This window comes from Astyanax mexicanus, chromosome 13, assembly GCF_023375975.1.
Source record: "Astyanax mexicanus isolate ESR-SI-001 chromosome 13, AstMex3_surface, whole genome shotgun sequence".
Taxonomy (NCBI): Eukaryota; Metazoa; Chordata; class Actinopteri; order Characiformes; family Acestrorhamphidae; genus Astyanax; species Astyanax mexicanus.
The window spans coordinates 37,463,704-37,488,132 of NC_064420.1; the positions used below are offsets into that span (position 1 = coordinate 37,463,704).

At 40.0% G+C, this 24,429-nt stretch overlaps 1 protein-coding gene across 3 annotated transcripts in view; it reads left to right on the forward strand.

The window, feature by feature from the left end:
• The window catches only part of samd11 (sterile alpha motif domain containing 11), a 94,881-nt gene that overhangs the window by 49,234 nt on the left and 21,218 nt on the right, over positions 1-24,429 (forward strand). For all 3 annotated transcript variants that reach the window (XM_007246279.4, XM_007246278.4, XM_015605083.3), the window contains exons 5-6: positions 8,548-8,640; positions 15,612-15,767. In XM_007246279.4, coding sequence (XP_007246341.3) covers positions 8,548-8,640; positions 15,612-15,767 — 249 coding nt within the window. The remainder of the gene's footprint in view (positions 1-8,547; positions 8,641-15,611; positions 15,768-24,429) is intronic.

Consider the following 24,429-nt stretch of genomic DNA (forward strand, 5'->3'; position numbering starts at 1 on the left):
TTAAGTGCATCTAAGCCAGGTGATAAATCATTTTATATTAATTTCCGATAAAATATTCCTTGAATTATTCAAGATTCAAGAGAAATGTTGGATATAGGAGTTTAGAATGGAATCTATATTTGAATATGTTGTAATACACGTTAGGATACCTCTACTTCCAATCTATATTACAGTTACAGTTACTTTGTTTATATATTATATAAATATAAATAAGGTATAGCTCCGATTCAAAGTCACGATTTCGTATTTTTATAAAACGTTTTGCAAGATGTTTTGCTATATATTAATTATTGTAGCTTTTTGTCCAGAAAACTGCTTAAATAAAATCTTAGCAAGCAAAATTATCAAAAAATATTATTTTGCCTTGTTTTAAGTCATTTAAATCCAAAATAAGCACAAAAAGTCACCACTGAAGTTTTTCTGATTCTTGTGTACAAATTTAAGATATAAAATCAGGTATTTTACTTAATTTAATTCCTACTTCGAATATATTAAGCTTTTTTTTAAAGAAATCTTACTAGGAAAAAAATACTTTTTTAGTGTATTATTTTCTCAAAACCTCATAAATCACACAAAAGTTAAAATCTGACAACTACATGAAGTTGTGGGAAGTTTATGCAGCAGTAATAAAGTGTGTGTGTATGTGTGTGTGTGTGAATGAGTCACCGCCGCTGCCCCCTCCAATTCTCCGTTCAGAATGAGGCCTTCTTCTCCACACTAGGCCTCCACTCAGTGCTTTTGTTGAGTGCATTATGTGCGTGAGGTCTAAGCGCTAAAAGCAGACGGAGCGTGCTGTGGAGCCAGGCTTCCTCCACTCCGCCGTGTGTTAGTGCCATGGGCGCGCTGCCCTCCTCCAACCTTTGGCTCCAGCCCATCCTGAAGCCGACCAGAGCTGGAGAAGCAGCTCCGCGAATGCAGAAGAACGTTTTCCTCTATTTCAGCCTGAATCAGTTTATCTGTGAGGAGTTCTAGTCGTCATTCTGTGCTAGTCTGTAGGACTAAAAATTATATTTAAAAAAAATATGTTAATACTTTACTGTGGGTGTTCATATACAGCTCTGAAAAAAGTTAAGAGACCACTTCAGTTTCAGAATCAGTTTCTCTGATTTTGCTATTTATAGGTATATGTTTGAGTAAAATGACATTTCTCCCAAATTTCCAAAAAAAAATATTGTTTTTATATAAATGCTGTATATTTACAGCATTTATTTGCAGAAAAAGAGAAATGGCTGAAATCACAAAAATACCTTAAATAATGCAAAGAAAACAAGTTCATATTCATAAAGTTTTAGGAGTTCAGAAATCAATATTTGGTGGAATAACCCTGAATTCTAATGACAGTTTTCATGCATCTTGGCATGTTCTCCTCCACCAGTCTTACACACTGCTTTTGGATAACTTTATGCCTGCACTCCTGGTGCAAAATTCAAGCAGTTGAGTTTGGTTTGATGGCTTGTGATCATCCATCTTTCTCTTGATTATATTGCAGAGGTTTTTAATTTGGTAAAATCAAAGAAACTCATCATTTTTTGGTGGTCTCTTTTTTTCCAGAGCTGAATATCTTAATAATATACTTCCACATGTGTAGATATCAACTTTAGCATATCGTCCAGTACAAATAGTCTGTATTGTTTAGAGTTTTTAAAGCAGCTACCATAAAGGATAGCAGAAAAACCCTAAACCTAGCTGTTAACCAAGCTGTTATTTACATTATAAATCATTCATAGTTGGGCCAGTAGGTTTGTTTTCACTCTATTTAATAACTAGCATGCTAGATAACACAAATAATTAAACACAAAAAATGAGCATAATATCTCCAGAAAGTAACACACTGGCTACAGTACATTGCTGCGCTATGAGGTTTAGTGTAAAAGCTTCCCTTAGGTAAGGAGATAACTTTGCAATTAGCATGCAAGCTAACTCACCTCAGTAAACTTGCATAAAGAAATGATATGATAGTCTCCTAACTGACTGTGCTTACAGTCTCTCTCTCTCTCTCTCTCTAAGTTTAGTTTATTTAGAACCAGTGGGAATTAAACGGTCAGGGTTAGACTTTGCTAATATTAGCATTTCCTCACTTTTGGATTTTCAGAGCTTAGTAACCCCTTCAGTTCAGCCAGAACAGAAGCAGGTTATTGGCCGTAAACGTCAATATGAATGTCAAAGTTCAGCACAGTTCAGCTTGATGCAAAGTTTCACACTCAAAACTTGTTTTTGACAGAATTCTCTGTGGCAAACATGCTAATCATAGTGAATCCTATTAAAACGAGAGTAATTTTGCTTGCAAAATCAAAGTATTGCAGCTTAAATAAACGATAAAAATAATGTCAGTTTAACACAGAGTCTTAAATATGGCTTTTTATCTTGGTTTCTGACAGTTTATGACACATTATTATCTAAATAGAAGAGACGATGGTAGATGATAGAGCTTAAACATTAATAGCGACCCAGCTGAAATCTGAATTTCATTCATGCTTTTTAACTTTTATAAATAAGTTCAGTGCCATTATAAAGTGTCAGAAACTACATAAGCATGTCTATTTCAGTTTACTTAAGTACAGTTAGCTTGATGCTAATTAGCTATCATAAGCTTCATAAGCTCCAGCGAACATTAGTTTCATACCTTCAGCAAACCCCTCCCACATGTCTTGGCTGAATGATTATATTTGGTGGATGCGAGGGGTGGATGTGGAGGAGATGGAGATGAAGAGACAGAGGGAGATGGAGTGAAAGGAGGACGGGGCCGAGCGTGGCCCAGGGCGCTGGCGTCGCTTGGCAGGCGGAGAGATGGTCGGGGCACAGGGCTTGGCTGGGTGGAGAAGGGCCTGATAAGGAGTGGAGCGACAGGACTGCAGATAGCACTGCTGAGCCCTGTGGGAAAGACAGAGCCGAGAGATTAGGGTCAGAGAGAGAGAGAGAGAGAGAGAGAGAGAGAGAGAGAGAGAGAGAGAGAGAGAACTGTCATCATAGACATCCATTGTAATAGAAGCCCACTGTGAAGAAGCAGCATGTATAGTGGTTTATGGTAATATCACTATAATGCAAATTAATTGGCTGCCATGTATAGCCTTGACTTCTCTATATGCTCACTCACTTCTACAGCTACAGTGACAGTGTAGGGAAGTGATGCAGCAAATCGAGTCAATTTGAACACGTTATTTTAAATCAACATAAACTGTACAATTTGTGGCAATAATTGAGCCCTTCTAACAGCCATTGCTCAATTTTGGGAGAAATCAGTTATTTTATTTTGGGTGCCAAAATATAAATGTAAGACTATATAATATAATAATATGATGCTTCAATATAATAAGTTTATTAAAGCATCTGTTAAATTTTATTGTGAAAAAATAATATAAAAAAACAAAAGGGGGCGAAATAGTTTATGTATGTTTTTTTTTATGGACTATTCTGATTCCAATTTCTTACAACTATATTGGTTAATATTTATTAGCCCGAATAATATATTTTAACCCGAAGCTTTTAGTTTTGTGAATTAAAATAAGTATCATATTTCCAGAACTATTCATGACCAGTTGCAGTATTATTATTCAAAACATATTATAATGGAAACTATATTGTTATACAGTTTCTCTTCTTCTTCTTCTTCTTCTTTTTCTTCTTCTTCTTCTTATTATTATTCTGTTGACTTCTTGTTATTATTAGTACAGGTCTAGAAAAAAATAAGAGACCATTTAAAAACGATGTTTTTTTTATTTTACCAAATTAAAAGGAACATAATCAAGAGGAAGATGAATGATCACAAGCCATCAAACCAAGCTGAACTGCTTGAATGTTTGCACCAGGAGTAAAGGCATAAAGTTATCCAAAAGCAGTGTGTAAGACTGGTGGAGGAGAACATGCCAAGATGCATGACAACTGTGATTAAAAACCAGGGTTATTCCACCAAATATTGCTTTCTGAACTCTTAAACCTTTATGAATGTGAAGTTATTTTCTTTGCATTATCTGAGGTCTGAAAGCTCTGCATCTTTTTTGTTATTTTAGCCATTTCTCATTTTCTGCAAATAATGCTCTAAACGCAATATTTTTATTTGGAATTTGGGAGAAATGTTGTCTGTAGTTTATAGAAAAAAACAATTTCATTTTACATTTTATTCATTTTACTCAAACATATACCTTTAAATAGCAAAATCAGAGAAACTGTTTAGAAACATCAATTAAGTGGTCTCTTAATTTTTTCCAGAGCTGTAAGATATTGACACCATTCTAACTCCAGAATGTTCCATTTAATTGTGCAATGTGAGTTTTGTACAGCTTTGTGACAGGAGATATGGTTTCTATGTAAAGGTTTGCCACCCTTTGAAAGTAGCAATGATAATTGTACACCAACCATTAACATGGGGTACCACAGCAACCACTAAGCAACACCTGAGCAACCACCTGATAGTAAATGATAGCAGCTTGATATCATTGCAGCTATGGTACCATAGCAAAAGTCTAGCAACACCCTAACAAACAACAGGAAAGACAAGGAAACATCATGGAAACCACCTAGAATACCACATGAATCACCTTGCAATACAATAATGCTCATCTCGGAATCTGGGATGTAAAGGCAACCAGCTAGCAACCACTTTGGAATCACCTGACAGTGACTTACCAACACCATAGCAACAAAACAATTAGTAACAGTAACAGCATAGCAACCACCCAACAACCACTTTGCAACCCCATATCAACCACCTTGGTATCATAGCCAGAAAGAGTACAAATCACGCTATTTATGCAACCATTCTGTGTTTTCCTCTCGAAAATGCTCTTTTATTTAGTTGAAACATATAATTTACGCTTTACTCGAAATAACCCGTGCCGTATACAAAACATTTTTGGTTCCATAAGCAAAATATAAAGTGAAAAATGGGTGTAGTAAAGCTAGCGAGTCGAAATCGTCACCTTGAATAGTGATGAAGGGAGGGGAAGTGGAGTGACAGTCCAGGCAGGGAGGTGGAAAAGTGGCTGTTTTTCCTCGGATGGAGGACAAAGGATGGGGGCCTATTAGAGAGGCCCCTTCTTCTCTCTGGAGCAGGACAGGCTGCCGTCCCCCTCAGAAAACACATCAAACGGCCGTCATTAGAGCGGCGCACGGCCCACAAAGCCCCCCGGACCTCGCTTCTCCACTCCAAACGTCCTTTCATGCACGGGCTTGCTGCTCTTTCTCTCCTTTATACCTCGCGCTCAATCGCTCTTATCTGAGAGAGGGGTGAGCGGAGAGCTTGGCGTTGAGAGGCGGACGAGGCAGAGCGCCATGTGTGTGATTTGGCTTTTGTAGTACAGACTTGTTAAAGTCCAGATTCTGTGTGGTTCCATACTGTGGTTCAGTTTTAACCCTTTATTCTCTTACTTATTTTGTAGCCATTAAGTTTGACAAGTTTTCAGTAAATAATATGAGAGAGAGAGAGAAATTGTTGCATGTAAGGTATAGGAGCTTAACGTATTAAAACTATCAGCTCATAGTTTGTGGGATACATGAGACAACACATTTCCAGTATTTTACACTAGTAGTCTAGCCATTGCTGTATTTTTATGAACAAATATGTATTATTATGGTAACTGTATCTAATATGTATTCTGCTTATTATTAGAAGAATGTACTAAGGATTTTACTTTTGGCACCCTTTAAATGTATGCATGCAACACATGCACTAAAGTGTTAACATGGAGTACCAGAGCAACCACTTGATAACACCTGAGCAAAGATGGCAACCACCTAGGATACCAATAGTAGCTGCCTAGATAGCTGCCACCTATCAATACTCAAGTAACTTACAATAAAATAATACCTATTTACCAAGCAATTAGCAACACCATAGCAATGATCTGAGGCACCTTAGCAGCCACCTAGCACCACTTCAGTTTCTGAATCAGTTTCTCTAATTTTGCTTTTTATAGGTATATGTTTGAGTAAAATGAACATTGTTGTTTCATTCTATAAACTACATACAACATTTCTCCTAAATTCCAAATGAAAATATTGTCATTTAAAGCATTTGTTTGCAGAAAATGAAAAATGGCTGAAATGACAAAAAAGATGCAAAGCTTTCAGACCTCAAATAATGCAAAAAAACAAGTTCATATTCTTAAGGTTTTAAGAGTTCAGAAATCAATATTTGGTGGAATACCCCTGTTTTTTAATCAGTTTTCATGCACCTTGGCATGATCTCCTCCACCAGTCTTACACACTGCTTTTGGATAACTTTATGCCACTTCTGAAGCAAAAATTCAAGCACTTCAGCTTTGTTTGATGTCTTGTGATCTTCCATCTTCCTCTTGATTATATTCCAGAGGTTTTCAATTAAATAATATTAAAGAAACTTGTCATTTTTAAGTGATCTCTTATTTTTGTTCCAGAGCTGTATATACGAAAAACAAATGCCTAGTAGCATCATCTGACTGCTTTTTGCTGCATGGGGCAGCCAATCAGAACTAGGGGTGGTAGTCGAAGGGCATTTCAACATTGCCCACGATGACATCATGATACTGTGATTCTGCAGTTAAAACTAGGATGTTATGGAGTTATAGTATTTTTTCTTAGTTTAGCTACTTAGCAAACAATGTGCATTAATCACTTTACGTATATTCTTATTCTTATTTATTATTGCTCCTATTGTGCGCTCTGGTGAGACACAAGACGATCAAAGAACAAAGAGAAAGAGAGGAAGAGGTATCTGCGGCTTCAGCTGCGGCAAACGAGCAGAGAGAGTAGAAAAAGATAGAGAGATATGGAGAGAGAGTGAGAAGGAGAGAGAGAGAGAGAGAAAGAGTGCAATGACAAACTGTCTCTTCCTTCCTGCGTGCATGCAGCACCGTGCTCTCAGCAGCCCTGCCAGCGTGATTAGCAGGATATTGATTTGAGATGTGTGTGTGTGTGAGTGTGTAAGTGTGTGTGCGGGCGCGTGTGTATGTGTGTGTGTGTGTGTGTGTTTGTGGGGAGGAGGGTGCTGTAATCGTACACTAGACACTAGTTCCTAGCGTTTGCGCTGGGCTCCAGCAGACAGCCTGAGGACTCCAGCACGAAGGGCGAGAGAGAGAAAGAGAGACAGAGAGATAGATGATAGATAGATAGAGGGTTAGAGAGAGATAGAGATAGATAGAGATAGAGAGAGGAATAGAGAGTGAGAAGGCGCGATAGAAGAAGGAAGATTAAGATAGCTAAAGGTGTGGGCTTTAATATGTAAACAGAGTGAGGGAAGCTCAGTCTAAGGAAAGGGCGAGAGAGATAGAGAGAGAATAAAGAAGTTGTGTAGTGAGAGAGAGCTCGATCCTGTTTGCTCTGCTCTGAGCTGCCGTTTTAGGGGCTTTTTGGAGCATTAGGCCGGGCTAAAGAACAAGGGGGCTGTGTAAACAGAGAAGAGATGGAATAGAAAGAGAGAGAGAGTCAGAGTGTGTGTTATATGGGATAACCAGAGAGAGCAGGACAGAAAGAGATAGAGAGAAAGAGAGAGAGAGACCTAAGGAAAGAAGTGAGGGGAGAGAGCGGGATATTGTGTCTTGTGGGTGAGAGAGCTTGAGAAAGAGAGAGAGAGAGAGAAAGAGAGAGATTGTGTATTGTGTGGGAGACAAATTGTAAGAGAGGAAGAGCGAGAAATATAGTCAGTGAGAGAGAGAGAGAGAGAGAGAGAGAGAGAGAGAGAGACTTAAGGAAAGTAGTGTGTTTATTATTGTGCTTATTGGATATAACTAGAAAAGGTTGAGAAACAGAGAGAGAGAGAGGTAGTGTGTTGTGTGGGAGACAAATAGTAAGAGAGGGAGATCAGGAGAGATAGTCAGTGAGAGAGAGAGAGAGAGACTTAAGGAAAGTAGTGTGTTTATTATTGTGCTTATTGGCTATACCTAGAAAAGAGTGAGAGACAGAGAGAGAGGTAGTGTGTTGTGTGGGAGACAAATAGTAAGAGAGGGAGATCAGGAGAGATATAGAGTCAGTGAGAGAGAGAGAGAGAGAGAGAGAGAGAGAGAGAGAGAGAGAGAAAGAGAGAGACATAAGGAAAGTAGTGGTGAGAGAGAGAGAGAGAGAAAGAGAGAGAGAGAGGAATATTGTGCTTATTGGATATACATAGAAAAGAACCATAGACAGAGAGAGAGAGAGAAATTGTGTTTTGTGTGGGAGACAGTAAGAGAGGGCGATCAAGAGAAAGAGGGAGGGAATGAGCCAGCAAGAAGGAAGGTCTTGAGAATTGAGAGAGAGGGAAAGTGAGTGTTGTGTGAGAGAGAGAGAGAGAGAGAGAGAGAGAGAAAGTGAGAGAGAGAGAGAGAGAGAGAAAGTGAGAGAGAGAGGGAGAGAGAGGGAGAGAGACATTCAATCTCTGCGCATTTTGGTCAGAGGCAGCTCAGGGCCCTCTCCACTCCACCAGATCAGCTCTCCTCATCCGCACTTCTCCACAGCCTCCAGCATGTACTCAGGTAGCTACAGTGAGCTCAGGAAGCGCTTGCTCACGCCTCCCACAGGCTCGGAGGAGTACCCTCTACCTCGGTCCACCTCCGCTCACCTCCTCTCAACTCTTCTCTCTCCTTGTCTTTTTTTTTCCAGATGACATTCTAGGCAAGAAGAGAGCATACTCCCCCAACAGCAGCAGCGAGTGCCCCTCCGACAGCAAGAAGCCCCGCAGCGCCTCCCCCAAAGGTAAGAAAGAGGACCAGGCGCGCACGTGTGTGTCTCTCTCTGTGTGTGTGTGTGTGTGTGTGTATGTGTGTATGTGTGAGAGAGAGAGAGAGAGTGAGAAGGACAAACGCGATGCAATCAGAGCCGTTTAACCTTAGATTGGAAGATGGAGTGGGTGGGGGAAAGGGTGGGATAGAATGACAGTCGGGATGGGAGGAGGACGGGTGAGGAGAGGAGGGGTAGAAGAGCCACTCTCAGAGAGACGTCTCCACCCTCATGTACATAACCCACTTTCACACACACACACACACACACTTACACACACACACACACGGACTGCACCATGCTTGTATGTAAACACTGACTGTGTGCTTCAGAGAATACTACGGGTGTAAACTTCTGACCTCGCAAAGATTCAGTTTCCATTCTTTACTAAATGATTTTGTGCACTGTTCATCTTTTTTAGATCTGTTCTGTTACAATACTGTGTTAAAACAAAGAGATTCAATTCTATTAAGACATTTTTGAAAGCAATTCAGTGAGTCAATTCTATTATAATGCTTTAAAAGTGAATAGAATTACAGTGCAGTTTAATAGAAAATGATTCAGTAGGTTTCAGATTTCATTGGGATTTATTTCTGTTTGGATTCTTTGGGAAGCAATTCAGTGCATCACAGATTTTACTGTAATTCCATTCTATAATGATTCTCTTGAGTAAAGTTTGGTATTAAATCCATCATGATTTAGTTCTATTACAACGATTAAGGATGTCTCAAATCTCACCATGATAAATTCTGTTGCGATTAGGACTGGGTACCGTTTCAAATTTTTCTATACCAGTACAGGTTCGATGCTTTGAATTCGGTACAGATACCAAAACGATACATGTTTCCAGTATCTTTTTCTAAATTCTTACCAACAAATACAAAAAGTGATAATTATTGAGTAACCTCAATAATTGAGTATTTTCATGCAGTCACTATGAGAGGCTACCATACTTTTGGATCCTGTTGGAACAAAAACAATTTGTTTATGCGCGTTTCATGCAAAGTATCGAAAATGGCATCAAATTGTTTTTAGACTTTTCGGTACTTGGTAGTACTGAGACATTTTGGTCAGTATGTTTTTGGTATTAAATTTGATACCCAGCCCTAGTTGCAGTACTTTAGGATTGATTCAGTGTATCTCAAAACTTATCATAAGTTAATTCATGTCTAATGTACGGAAGCAATTCAGTAGATTTCAAATTTCAGTTTGATTCAGTTTCTTAATGATTTTGAATTCGCTACAGTTAGATCTAAAATTTCACCATGATTGAATTCTGTAAAGATTATTTGGGAAGTAATTCAGTGGATTTCAGATTTCACAGTGATTCAGTTCTATTACAGTTCTTAAGTAAATGATTTAAGTGCATTTCTTATTTCACTGTGATCCAGTTCTATAATGATTCACTAGAAAGTAATTCATTCAGCTGTTCAATGCTTGAATTATTTTACAGTATGTTAGAAAGCAGTTCAATTCTATTCTATTACAATTGTTTTAGTTTACAGCTCTTTGGGAAGTGATTCAGTGCATTTTAGATTTGATTTGACTTTGTGCAATTCTGTAATGATTATTTTGGAAGGGAATCAGTTTATCTCAGATTTCATTGATTCAAATTCCTACAATTCAATGGATTCATTTAATTTCTTGTTAATTTTTTAAGTTGTTGTAGTAGAATTTGAAGCAGGATCCTTATACAGTTGCTGTAGAAATGTATGCATGTGTATACTTTTTGGAGTACTGACCCCTTGGTTTAGGGAGCAGGCAGGGAGGGCGGGGTTAGGCAGGAGGGCTGTTGTGATAGGAGGAAGTCATTAACGGGAAGTAGAGCTGAGGCCAGAGAAAGGCCTGTGGTCGGGGCTGCTGGAAGCACATGGACTTCTGGGACCTCAAGATTTATTTGAAAGGACCACTCCTTCCTTGGCTCTTTGAGGTCCGACATCTGTAGCTTTTCAGGTTTTGCCATTTGGCTTGTCATGGTCATTGCCCCGGTCAGGAGCTGGTGAGGTCACTGCCGCACCTGGGCTGGGTTTGAGTCCGCTGTGATTGGAGCGTGAGGTGCCGGAGCGTTGGGTTTTTTTATTGCTTGATTAGATCTGACTTGTTTGGTGTGTTAGACCTGACACACTCCCACATCCCTGAGCAGTATTTAGGTTCAGATTTAGAACGGCTCCTTTCACCTCCTACTTGTTATTTACTGTGTCCCCAGCCTCTCCCTGCAGAGATGAGGTAGGATTCAGGGGAGAGCCTGATCTCTAGTGTCTAGTCTCTCTCTCCCTCTTTCTCTCTCTCTTTTTCTCTCTCAGTCTCTTGCTCTTTCCCTCTCTCTCGCTCTTTATCTCTCTTGGGTGGCACAAATCACATGCATGTGTGCCCATGCCGACAGCCAAGACGGCACAACTGGTAGGTGAGAGGGAGGGCGATGCCCCAGCAGCCCATGCTAGATTTACCGCCCGCCACCCAGATTAGGTCAGCTGCTCTTCAGGCTGTGAACATAGAGCGGTGTGTGTGTGTGTGTGTGTGTGTGTGTGGGAGGTGGGGAGGGGTGGGACCATACTCCACATGCATGACTTCCTGTACTTGATTACCAGTGTTCTTCTGTAGTTTGTATCTGGTTAACAGTGATTCACTACAGATTCAGTTCTGATTCCACTACAATTCAAATTCATTTTTAAGCGTATTCAATAATACACAATATACACAATATATTACTGTTATTGATTATTTTTGGATATTGATACTTTTTGGAAGTACTAAACTATTATTAAGTATTTCGCAGTACTGAGCAATTGTCTGGTTCATCGCTTTAGTCATAGTTCAGATCTGTTCTATACCTTGTGTCAAAATTCTTTAATAAATGGACTATAACGACTTATAAAATAAAAAAAAGAAATACATTGACTTTCATTGAATGTTAAAATTGAATGGAAAAATGAGGTTTTGGCATTACAGTGCCAATATTTTTTACTGCAGCACTAAGCATTCTTGCATATTTTGGGCAATACTGAGCAGAAGGCTGTATATTTAAAGCAGCAATTTGCATATGTTGGGCAGCACTGAGCAATAATATGTATATTATTTGTCAATATTAAACATTCATATGTATAGTCTGGGCAAAAGTTTTGCATTCTGTATATTGCTGGAGGTGCTGAGCAATAGACTGTAATTTTAAGAAATATTTATAGAAATATTTTTGAGTAATGCTTTTTTGGGCAGGACTAAAAAGTATCATGCATAGTGTGTGCAGTATTTGGCATTAATCTATAAATTGTGGGCGATACAGAGATACAGATCTGCATATTTCCGACAATACTAAGCAATACTTTTTTTTTTGGAAGTCGGCTTGGGCCTAGAGAATTGCCAGTTCAATTCCCTTGACTGGCAGAAAAAAGGTTCACAGCTGTGGTACTCTACTCCAGGGTTAAATGTGACGTATGGGTTCAAATGTGAGGATTAAATACTGTAGTACTCCTGTGCAATGGTGGTAAAATGCGTCTCTGATTCTTAGTCCAGCTTCTGACTGAGCTGTGTGGACTCAAATGTTATAATTCTATTATATGCAGCGCCTCATTTATTTTAACATTAAACATTATACTCCTACGCTGAGAGGTCCTGCTGTTTGGATTGCGGGCCCTGGAACAGAATAACTGTATTTAAGACGCCACGTCCACACCCGAGAATTAGGATGTTGTCAGGTCTGCTTTTAGACCTCACTGTCGTTACTCACAGCGTTATTTTTAGGCCTTTACCTGCAAACTCATCGCTCTGTGGGTGTTTACTGCAGCGAGGCGACGGGGGCAGGCACGGTCGTTACTGGCACGCTGGTGCTATAGTGAATTACAGTGGGCCCGCAGTGGTCACCCGCTGGTGGATTAGGATGGCTTTAGGACACTGCTGATCTAACGTCTTGTGTCTGTGATCTGCTGCTCCACCCAAACAACTTAAATTTTGAGTGGGTGGGTGTGTATATATATGAGGGACCCAGCAGCTGCCCCAGTCTTAGGCCCCGCCCTACACTAACCAACCACACATACAGCCGCAAACGCACTCCTCACACCTGGTAGGCTAGCAGGCCTTGGCTCATCAGGCATTACCTTTAATGAGTAAAGCAGACAGAAAAGCTGTAATGAGCCAGGCTTACAGCAGGCTTAGCGCAGAGAGATGCAGCGATACAAACAGATTTTTAACTGCGGATCCAGACTCCAGTCATCCCGTGGCTTCGGCGAGACCCCCTGTGGAGCCGGAAGACTCAGAAACCCACACTAGGCCCACACACAAAAGGCAACTGCGAATGCATTTCACACGCTCATCGCCGCAGACATAACAGACACTCTTAGCGTACGCATTGCTAAAACGAGACGCTTAAAAAAAAAAACATCTCCTCGCTCCACAGCCTCAGTTTGTGCTCCTTAGACAAATGAATGCAAATGTATATGATACACACACAAACATCTAAACCACTTACTGCTATTATTCACACTCATACTTTCTCAGAATGTCAAAAAGCGTGTGTTTACACTTTTAAAAATAAAGGTGCCAAAAAAGTTTTTGGGACGATGTTATAGAAAAAAGTACCATATTGTCGCCGTCCAAAGAAAAACACGTATCTACATTTTTGTACATTTTTAGTTTAGTACATCGTTTGAACACAGCAGATGTCCTTCACCTTGTGTCCAAATTTTACGATGAATGAATTAATAGAAGTGCTGCAAAATAACGGAAATAATTATTTTTATCTTGACTTTCATTAAAAGTTTTTTTTTACCTTCTTCTGTATAGTTATACTATCCTTGATAGATGAGATAATTTTTTGGAGAGACAATATTTAAATCCCTCAAAAGCCTAAACCTAAAAGAACGTATACAGGCCTACACTTCATTTCGTCACCTATTAACATCAGTTTCATAGACCCTACAGTAGAACCCTGTGGGACACCATGGTAAATGCTGGTATATAGCCATTTCTGCCTTCTCAACAGCAGTAAATATCAAAAGTAAAAAAAAAAACTGTGAAAAAAAAGTGTGAAAAGTACCAGGTCTAAGCAACCTCTTTATAACTTACACTCACATGCCAAAAGTCATGGGAAAGGAGAAAACATAATTTGATTGTGAAATCTTGATCGTTACTCCAGGGGACACTTTGGGATCACCCACACCTGTAGTGAAAAGTTGTGATAAGGTGTTATCTTGTGAGTGAGTCTGAGCACTGGCTAGCCATGCAGGAGGCTGCAGGTCACATGCATGTGCAGTAGGTCAGTGCAGCGTTCTTGGCAAAAGTCATGGCACAGTATTCTAGTTCCTGTTTTTTTTATAAGGATGAAATAATAGAAACCTTTCTTTTTAAATATAGATGCTTATATTTGAGTAATAGATATGGGTTTCAATCTCCGCCTCTCTCTCGCTCTCTCTCTCTCTCTCTCTCTCTCTCACACACACACTCACACACACACACACACACACACACACACACCTGAAGGCCTTTGGCTGGATTATCCGGTGTTTGGCCCAGTCCCCCCTCTCCCTCTCGCCAGCCTGGGGCCAGACTCAGCTTTCAATGAGCGAGGGTAAAAATATCCCCCTCCTTTTTCCTACTTCTCACCCCTCTCTCTCTCTCTCTCTCTCTCTCTTTTCCTCTCCTCTTCTTTTCCTCTTCCTCCCTCTCCCTCACTCCCTCCCTCCTCCACCCGTCCCCGTCTCAGTCTCGGGTTACCATCTCTGAAGCAGACTGCCGCCAGACCCACACCTAATAATTCACTCACCCATCCCTCCGTTCACCCCTTCACAGAGCAGATAGCGCCGGCTCTCTGTCATCCGCTCACGCGCTTCCAGCCATCCTCCTGTCCTAAAACTCCTCTTCTTCCCTCTATCTTCAGTAGGACACAAGTTCACGTCTGTCTACATCATCTCTATCTCTGCATGACACTCACCTGCTTTTCTGACAGCCTCTTTACCAGCCATGTCCAGCTTTTGGCTTAGGATTGGTAATGCTAGTGCCAGGCAGTATGGAGAATGTTAATTTTATATATATATATATTTTTTATTTTATTTTAAACATGTGCAGATTTGTAATTAATGGAGTTTAGTTTATAAACTGAGGAGTATTCCTTTAAGATAAATTACTATTTAATAATGCTAAAGTTTAGGATTCTCCTAAATCAGATTGTGTGTATTCGTTTGTGTGTGCCCTCAACTGCATGATTAATACATATACTGCCTCAACATCATATAAAACATATATTTGTATATTTGTGCAATATAATTAAAAAATATATATTTTTAAAACATATCATGGTATTACAATATCAAATTATATAACATTTAACATTAATAAAGTTAAAATGACCTTTTTCCCCTGTTTTTTGTGCTTTTCTGTTTCTAGCAGCAGTTTTGTCTTAGTATGTCAAAATAGGCCTTTTCTTACATGTCTGGTTAAATATTTTGAAATTATGACTTAAATCTCTGTGATAATTAATATCTTGGTTTAATGAAAGTAATAATGACTGAAGGCACATATTTTGAAATTTATGACCTAAAATAAGTGATCGGGTCAATTATTATTATCATCAACTTTTTTTTCAACTTGAAATAATATCTTGAAATAATCACTTTAGGTCTTATTTTGACTTTTACCTATTTTCTCATATCTGAATGTAATGACATAATGACATTTTTATTTAGAATATTAAAATAATTAAAATAACTACTCAGATTCTTGACCTTTCTGGGGATTTAGAATTGACTAACTAGGTTTATTTGATTAATATCTTGATATACTAAAATGTATGACTGTAAATTAAGGATTTTGTAAGGTCAGAGTTTCTCAGATTTCTCAGATCTTTATATAATCATTTCTTTTTTTCAACTTTTTGACTTAATATCTTGGGAATAATCTTCAAATAATGATGTATTTTGACCTAGTATTTGTGTCTTCTCTCGTCCTCCCCTCTGCAGAAAACTCTCACACTCCTACACTGGAGCCAGGCATTCACATGACCCCCGAAGAACACTACAGGCGCATGATGTCAGCGCTGAACGAACACGGCTCTTACGAAGAGCAGCAGCAGCGCCTCTACCAGCTCGCCAGCAACATGGGCGTCCCAACCCACGGTGAGTGTGTGCCCACCACTCTGACACCACTTCCTCACTCGTATAACTTTTAAAAGGAATACTTTCAAATTGACATGGGTTAAATTTGACCCCAGATGCAGTAGAGTTGCTAAGAGGTGATTTGGATCTAATGTGAACTTGTTTAGCGTATATGGGTAAATGCTAGGCTAACCTTGCTAAAGATTGGTGACGGTCTAATCCTAGAGTTTGCTAGGAACATCAGCCTAGTCTTTCCCATTGTAAACTATATATACTATAAACAATGATAGTTCATGTCCCATTACTTTTTTGATACTTTTTTGGTGTATAGTCTATCATAAGTGATTATATGTAGATTTGTGAGTAATGGAAATGAGTTAAAATATATATATACTAAATAATTGGTTTATTGAGTTAGGTATATCTTAGTATTACCTTGAGTATTCATTTGTGTCTGTTCGTGTGTCCTCAACTGCAAGACCCATACATAAACAGCCTCAATATCATATAAAACACTGCAATATTATATCTATTAGGGCTGTGCAATAAATATTTTGAATAACAAAAAACTCAAATTGCATTACTCAACAGAGGGTACCCTTCACACTGCAGACTGTGTCACTCATGTGACATAACTAGGCTGGAGGTAGAGCGAGGTAGAGCTTGGTAGAGTGAGGTAGAGGTTCACAGTAAAAACAAACACCAGACTACTTCTTTGCATGAAAAAAATGACTCCAGCCAAGCATCAAAAACCTTTCAGAAATGTAGAAATTGATGAAACTGTTGACCTTGTTCAACACAGATATCAAGATATCCATCAGCATTATCGCACATCGCATTTCTCGTCCATATTAAACAGCACTAATATCTATAAAGCTAAAGGCTGACCATACCCTGGCTAACCTTGGCTCGGACACTGACAGACCTTCGCTCACCCAGCTGAGCTCCATGGTGGAGATTGCTGACAATTCTATTTCCAGCCCCCCAGCCCACCCAATGTCAGAATGTCAGAGTGAGTGATCTGCGGCCGCCGCTGCTCACTGTAGTAAATAACGCTGCCATTGGGCCCTGAGGTTTGCTGTATATTGATTTGTTCTCTTTGATTGGCTGCAAGCCAACCCTCTAAATTACCAATACCATGGAAACGACAAGTGGGTCCGTTTTTTTTTTCCCCGCTCCTTTTCCTTTCCTTTCCGAGCCCCTCGGATTTACAGGCCCAGGGTCGCACAGGAGCTGCTGGAGGTTGGAGGATGTTAAACAAAAGCATAAACACAAATCCTGCCCCGACTTGTTTTTTATTAGCGGGTTACATCTTAATTATGCTTTTAAACTCGGGGTATTCATCATTAACCTTGTTGACTTTTGTCTGTAAAGAATGTGTCTGTAATTGGCGCCGGCTTTTACGGCTATTCGCAGCGGCGCAAATTTAATCAGGCCGGCCTCCGTGCGGAATGGGAGCGTATTACTGTCATTTTTATTTGATCAGGAATGCTTTTTAATTGCAGGCTGCCGATCCGAGAGCCGCGCTGTATAAATGTTTTAATTGCTCTCCTCCTGCATCTGTAAAGAATTAGTGCCCCTGTCTGAGTGTGTGTGTGTGTGTGTCTGTGTTTCTGTATATGTGTGTGTGTGTATTAGTCTAAGTGTGTGTGTGTGTGTGTGTGTGTGTAAGTGTGTGTTTTATAACAGCGTTGCACAGGCATACTTTTTTTGCCCCCAGAAGTTTGCAGGTTTGTGTTGGTGCACCATGGCGCATTGCAGACTCACACACATACACACACACACACATACACACAGGCAGTTGATTCCGTTCCCAATTCTGTTAAATCTCCTTTTCTACTCGTACCACCCACCACCTCCTCAGTTTCTCGCTCTCTGAGCCTGAAATGCTCTCAGAGAGGTGTAATGGTACATTTGTTCCCAGTTTTGATGTGATTTTTAATTTTGAGGTAAAGTTATTAGACAAATTGTAGTATTTTTTATGTCGTGAACTGTTGTAAAGTGTATTTTTATTCAATTAAATCATTTCTGTATTTAGGCCCTAAAGAACAACTGCTAGATTTAAATGATGTAATACAGAGAGACAAAGCTTTTCTGCACAGCAACAACATATAAATTCCCAATATATAGTCTAATGAAATAAGCTAACAAATGCCTATCGATTAGATTTTATAAGTACATAAAGCAAAAGCCCCTCTCTTTCCTCTCCTTGTGTACTTTTCTGCTGATATTTTTGTTTAGTTCTTGCAAACTCAGCAAATTCAAGACTTTTAAAAGTGAGCATGGGCGATTGTGGATGAAGTTTTGAGCAGCATAAATGTTTATGTACAACATTTACTGCAGCTGTAAATACAAATTAGACTTTAAACTCCTTCAAATGAACAACCGCACACATGCATTTCTGGACAAGCTGAGAGAAACAGAGGCAGCATCTGAAGTGAAAGAAGCATGTGGCCTGAGGTGGTAGAATAATATTCTATAGGATTCTATATAAATATGACAAAAGGGTTTTTTTCTGCACTATACAGTTAAGAGAGAAGTCAAAAAGACCCATAGAAGTTCCATAGAGCAGTAGCAGCGTTTTCGACCTGAAATGACAGTGACTGTTCAGATGCCGTTCTCTCTTTTACAGTCGTTAGAGCATTAATATGATTTTAAAGCCGATATTTCAAAGACAATTTGTTACATAACTTAGCTTTAAACATTTTTATTTAATTTTGCCAAATTTCTACAGCCTCACTTCTGCAGGAATCCTATAGTAAATGCAGTAAATGCTGCTGTAAAAGACAGGCAGACGCGGGGAACGAGATAGAGTCGGCCACTGGCAGCACTCAAGCGATTTGCAGCGTCGCCGCCGGTTCCTCCCCGGACAGTTTGGCCGGTAAAGTCAGGTGTACGGTTTCATAAGCCGCGCCATTGAAAACAGGCTTTCCGGGCCAAGCAGCCGTCCCCCCCGGAGGAATGCGAGCGCGATGGCTTGCCCGTGCACGCTGAGCTCATAAGCCCCGCGATAAGGCCGTGCCAGTCAGCCGCTGCCAACACCTCTGCCTGCCAACTCTTTGATGGGAGAGATACTCTACCTCACTTTTTTACATCCAGCGCTCCACCGTACCTAGAGAACTTTTTTTTTAACTTTTTCCTTTTCTTTACCTCCTTTTCCTCTCTGACTTTCTGCTCTCGCATTACTGCCTGTGAGTATTTCTGCACATACCTTCAGCTCAAAAAAAAAAAAATCCATGGTCATGCACTTTAAGGCCTAAAATTCTCACATTTCCAGGCTTTGAAGATTTTCACTTTCGGTGACGCAAGTTTAATCTCTAGTCTGTCTTCTGCAGATTTTTTTTTTCCCTCTCGCTCTGTGTTGCTCGGTCTGCTACGCTAGCGACGTTTAATTTATGATTTTGTTTGCTTTCTCTGCTGCTCCATAGCTCATGCAGTGGTGGCGGTTTTTTGTTGATTTTTTTTTCGAGGGGAAACTTCTTAGGAACAGAGAATCCCAAAGTTACAGCAGCTTAACGTCTTTCCTTGTCTCAATTTCTTACTCTCTCCCTCTCACACTCTCTTTCTCTCCTGTTTTGGGTCTCAATCCAGGAACTTTCCAGGCACTACTTTACCTCGCTTATACTCTGTAAGCTTCACTATCTAGTAAAGATATTTTCTTTACTAGTAGTGTCCTTCTGTTTTGCACTAAAACTGGCATGAAAGGACAGCTGACCTTTAGTGAATTGTGAATTCACGCAGCCGGGTGCCCAAGCAATATAGCATTTCCTGCCTTATTCCCGTACCATTTTAGGGGCAGCATGTTGCTGGGTGAGTGCTAGCAGCTTCTATACTGTAGCGAACTTGAATAGCCTGCTAAGCGTCCCTTGACAGTGCCAGGGAACAGGAACGGGTCGTACCCTGCTGACCCCCTGCGAGCTGCCTCCCTAAAACCTCTCCCACTCTTCCCCAGCACTCGCTTGCCTTTACATTCTCTCTATCTTTCCCTCTCCCTCCCTCCCCACCCTCTCCCTCGCTCCCTTTAGCCTGCAGAGTCCCTGCAGAGCGTCCTTTCATCTGTTTGAAGAGTAGGCCCTGAAATGAAAGGCTGCGAGGGAAGCCGACGCGAATTGGCGTGTGTGTGTGTGTGTATGAGTATATGTGTGTGTGAGATTTATGTTTGTGGGCTGGTTGTTGGGGAAGGGTGGGGGGGTTTGTAAGTTGCTGTGGTCCCCTCTCTGTGGCTGCAAGGTCACCAGGAGGCCTCAGCGCCAGCCTTGATGTGAAGAGCAGGAAGGGAGGAACGAGGGAAGAGAAGAAGAATTCAAGAATTCTGCGATTCCTCCAAGTCAAAGCAGAAGCCCGCGCTCCCCACATCTCGCGTCCCCCCCGGCTCCAGGCCTTAAAGAACACACGTGGCCGTGTACAAAAAAAAAAAAAAACAACTTTTCAAATCCCTCATCCTGTCGCGGGAGCTCTGTGTGTACCTGCTCCAGAGGAAACCCGAGGCTAGGAGTTAGAATTCCACAGCAATGCTAACAAAGAGCGAGGCACCACCACAAAGCAGGCAGGTGCGACAAAGGAAAGGCGAAGTGTGTGTGTGTGTGCGAGTGAGTGCGTATGGTGGTGGGGGGTGGGCGCTTTGTGGGGGGTGCGTTTCAGGATGCCGCAGCCCGATCCCCTCAGATGGGAGGTGGACATTACGGGGTTGAATAAAGAAGAAGAAGAAAGGTGAGCGTATCGCCTTTCTTTTTTACCCCTCGCCTTCCCCCTCTCTCTTTTTTCGAACCCTGGCTGCCGGAGGTTTTGGCAGGGATGGGGCGTGCGCTGTTGGGACGGCTGCTCTGCTCGTGGGCGCAGCCCCAGGTGATCCCGCGCCGGAGAGCTCTCCTGCAGATGAAAGAGAATAATGTAAATGTGTGCATCAGGCAGGACAGGGCCTGCCATGGGAGAGCAGAGGAGAGGGGAGAGGGGAGGCGGGTCAGAGCCTCTTTGAATTTCATGGCTTTTCTTTTTTTTCCCTTAACTCACACTGTTTTATAAGAGGCCGTGCCATGAAACTGGGAATACTCCAGCCATCGCTGAGGTTCTGCAGTGTTAGATACAGAAACTTTAGCTCATAAGTTTCCTAATATATATAATTGACAAAAAGATGCTAATGCTAAAAACCAATAGCATTTAGCTATACTAAATGCACTTGTTACATGCTATGTTATGAAACTGGGAATACTCTAGCCATTGTGAAGGTTATAAATTGCTAAGAACAAAAACTTTAGCTCATAAGTTTCCTAATTTATATCATTGACAAAAAGATGCTAATGCTAACAACCAGTATCATTTAGCTATACAAAATGTACTTTTTGTATGCAGTGTTATGACACTGGGAATACTCTAGCCATTATGGAGGTTCTGCAGTGTTAGAAACATCTAATAAGTTTCCTAATTTACACCATTGACAAAAAAAAATGTTAATAGCTAATATCCAATAGCATTTAGCTATACTAAATGCACTTTTTTACATGCTATGTTATGAAACTTGAAATATTCTAGGCATCGTAAAGTTTCTACAGTATTAGAAACCTCATAAGGTAAAGTTTCTGTTTCTAATTTACACCATTGAAAAAAAGAAGCTAATAGCTTTTTTACATGCTATGTTATGAAACTGGGAATACTTTAACCATTGTAAAGATTACACAGTGTTAGAAACAGAAAGTTTAGCTCATAAGTTTACTTATTACATAACTGACAAAAAAGGTGCTAATGCTAATAGCCAGTAGCATTTAGCTTTACAAAATACACTTTTTTACATGGTATGTTATGAAACTGTGAATATTCTAGCAATCTGTGAGGTTCTGCAGTGTTAGGGACAGAACATTTAGCCTAGTTTCCCTAATTTAAACATTTGACAAAAAAGGCTAATAGCTAACAGCCAGTGGCATTTAGTTATACAAAATATACTTTATTTACATGCTACGTTATGAAACTGGGATTATTCTGGCCTTTGGAAGTTTCTACAGTATTAGAAACCTTATGAGTTTCTATTTCTATTTCTAATTAACACCATTGACAAATAGATGCTACTAGCTAACCATTGTGGAGGTTCTGCAGTGTTAGGAGCAGAATCTTTAGTTCATAAGTTTCCTAATTTACACCATTGACAAAAAGATGCTAATAGCCAATAGCATTTAGCTATACACAGCTATATACAGTGTTAGAAATGGAATGTTTAGCTCATAAGTTTACTTATTACATAAGTGTCAAAAAAGATGCTAATAGCCAATAGCATTTAGCTGTACAAACTACACCTTTTTACATGGTATGTTAAAAAAACAGGGAATACACTTGTCGTGGAGGTTCTACAGTGTTAGAAATAGAATGTTTACCTCATAAATTTACTGATTACATAACTGTCAAAAAAGATACTAATGCTAATAGCCAATAGCATTTAGCTATACAAACTACACCTTTTTACATGATATGTCACACTAGCCATCGAGGAGGTTTTACAGTGTTCAAAACGGAAAGTTTAGTTCATAAAGTTTCTAATTTACACCACTGGCAAAAAGATGCTAATGCTAATAGCATCATGATCCAAAGTTTCTGTTTCTAATTAACACCATTGACAATATGATGCGAATAGCTAATAACAAGTAGCATTTAGTTGTACCAAATATACTTTGCTGTGTTATGAAACTTGTAATATTCTAGCCATTGTGACGTTTCTACAGTATTAGAAACCTCATGAGCTAAGGTTTCTGTTTCTAATTTACACCATTGACAGAAAAATGCTAATAGCTAACAACCAGTAGCATTTAGCTTTTTTAGCATTTTTATGTGTTATATACGTGTTAAACAATTAGGAATAAACTAGCTATCATGGAGGTTCTACAGTGTTAGCAACAGAAAGTTTAGCTCACAAGGTTCCTATTTTCACACTACTAACAAAAAGATGCTAATGCTAATAGCTACTTTTTTACTTGATATGCTGTGAACTGGGGATGGTCTAGAGTGATCATGGAGGTTCTACAGTGTTAGGAACCTCATGATCCAAAGTTTCTGTATTTCTAATGTACACAGTTGTGACAGAGATGCTAATGCTAAGAGCTAATAAAGTTTTTATCAGTACAAAATAGATTTGTTACCAGAGTTACAGGTAACCTTGCTAATTCATCACATTGGCACTTATATTTGAGATTACTCAACATCTTGAAGCCAGTGTGTGCTAATTTAGGCCTGATGTTTGCACAGTGCTACCCTGGGTAGCTAAATTAGGTTGGTAACTACATATCCATTGGCTCTTTCAACATATGACGTTTGGTTTAGTCAAAAACATGTATGTATTAGACTGCAGGACTGAGAATTGTCCACTAACTTGAAATATCCAGCCACAGTGGCCTGTGTGTAGTTATGAAGGACTAAGAGATGACCAGCACAAGCAACAGCAACAGTTGAGCTTCTCTCTTTGATTTTACCTCTACTGTGAACAAAGTTCATGAGTGTTGACCAAAGCCAAAAGTGTCTTCATAAGCTTATGAGCTTGCATACTTTCGGTGGTCTTGTTTTGCCAGTGACCTATGCTTCACAACTGCAGGCGATGCTGTGATATTTTATGAAGATTCAGAACATTGTTTAGTTTTTTATTTACAGATTAAATTTGAAGCATACTAAATTTTCTTAGTCATATTTTTGTTCATGAACAATTTGCTATAAACCCATGTTAACAACCTTAGCCAATAAATAAAACAATATTTTTTTGTAGCATGGATGTGTTGATTGCTTGCATGCAAAATTATTCTCTAAACTTTCTCAAATACTTTTATAATTATTTAGCAAATACCAAAAAGGTTGTAGCCCTTCTCACCCCTCCGTTCAAAGCAAGAGTGAAAGTGTAAATTAGATCTTTCACCAAACGGTTCCTTTAGCAGAAAGAGAGCTGTGAAGAAACGCTGGCCTCAACTTTTCTCAAGTTTGCTGTTCCAATCTAATATTTTTCTATCTCTATCTCCACACCGAAACTTGGACTCATTTTGGACTCTCACTTTCTCTCTCTCTCTCTCTCTCTCTATCCCTCCCTCTCTTTCTCTCGCTCTCTCGCGCCGTCTCTCTGGCTGTTAGAGGGCTTGTCTGCCGTCGGTCCGGTCCCCCGCGGGGAAGTGCAATAAACAGATCAATACAGCGGGCCTGTGCACATTAATATCTGTCGCGCCACCCCCGGCCCGATCGCTCAGCCCCACACGCGGGCCTCGGAAATGGCCGCCAGCTCCCACGGGAACTGTCTAATTAAAAAAGGGCCGGAGGAGAGAGAGAGAAGGAGGGAGGGAGAGAGGGAGGCACACAGGATGGATTTTCTATTTAACACCCTTTCATTAGATTGTGTGCTTCCTGTTGTGACCCTGTTAGTTTGGTAATGATGGGAGATGGGCTTGGCCAGTCTGCTATAGGAGACAGGGAGAAAGACAGAGAGAGAGAGAGAGGAAGAGAGAGAGGGAGAGAGAAAGACGTAAGAGGACATGATAAGGGTTAGAGCGGCACAGTTACAGAGTGCAGACTAAGTAGTTACCCATAAAACTAGTCATATTCTATAACTGTGTGTGTATGGTGTCATTGTAATCCCTGTTAGGACCTTGTGGCACCCTCTGTTGGCTCCTCCCCTTCCTCTGAATGCAGACAGTGTGTAACAAGTATAATACATCATCTTAGTATT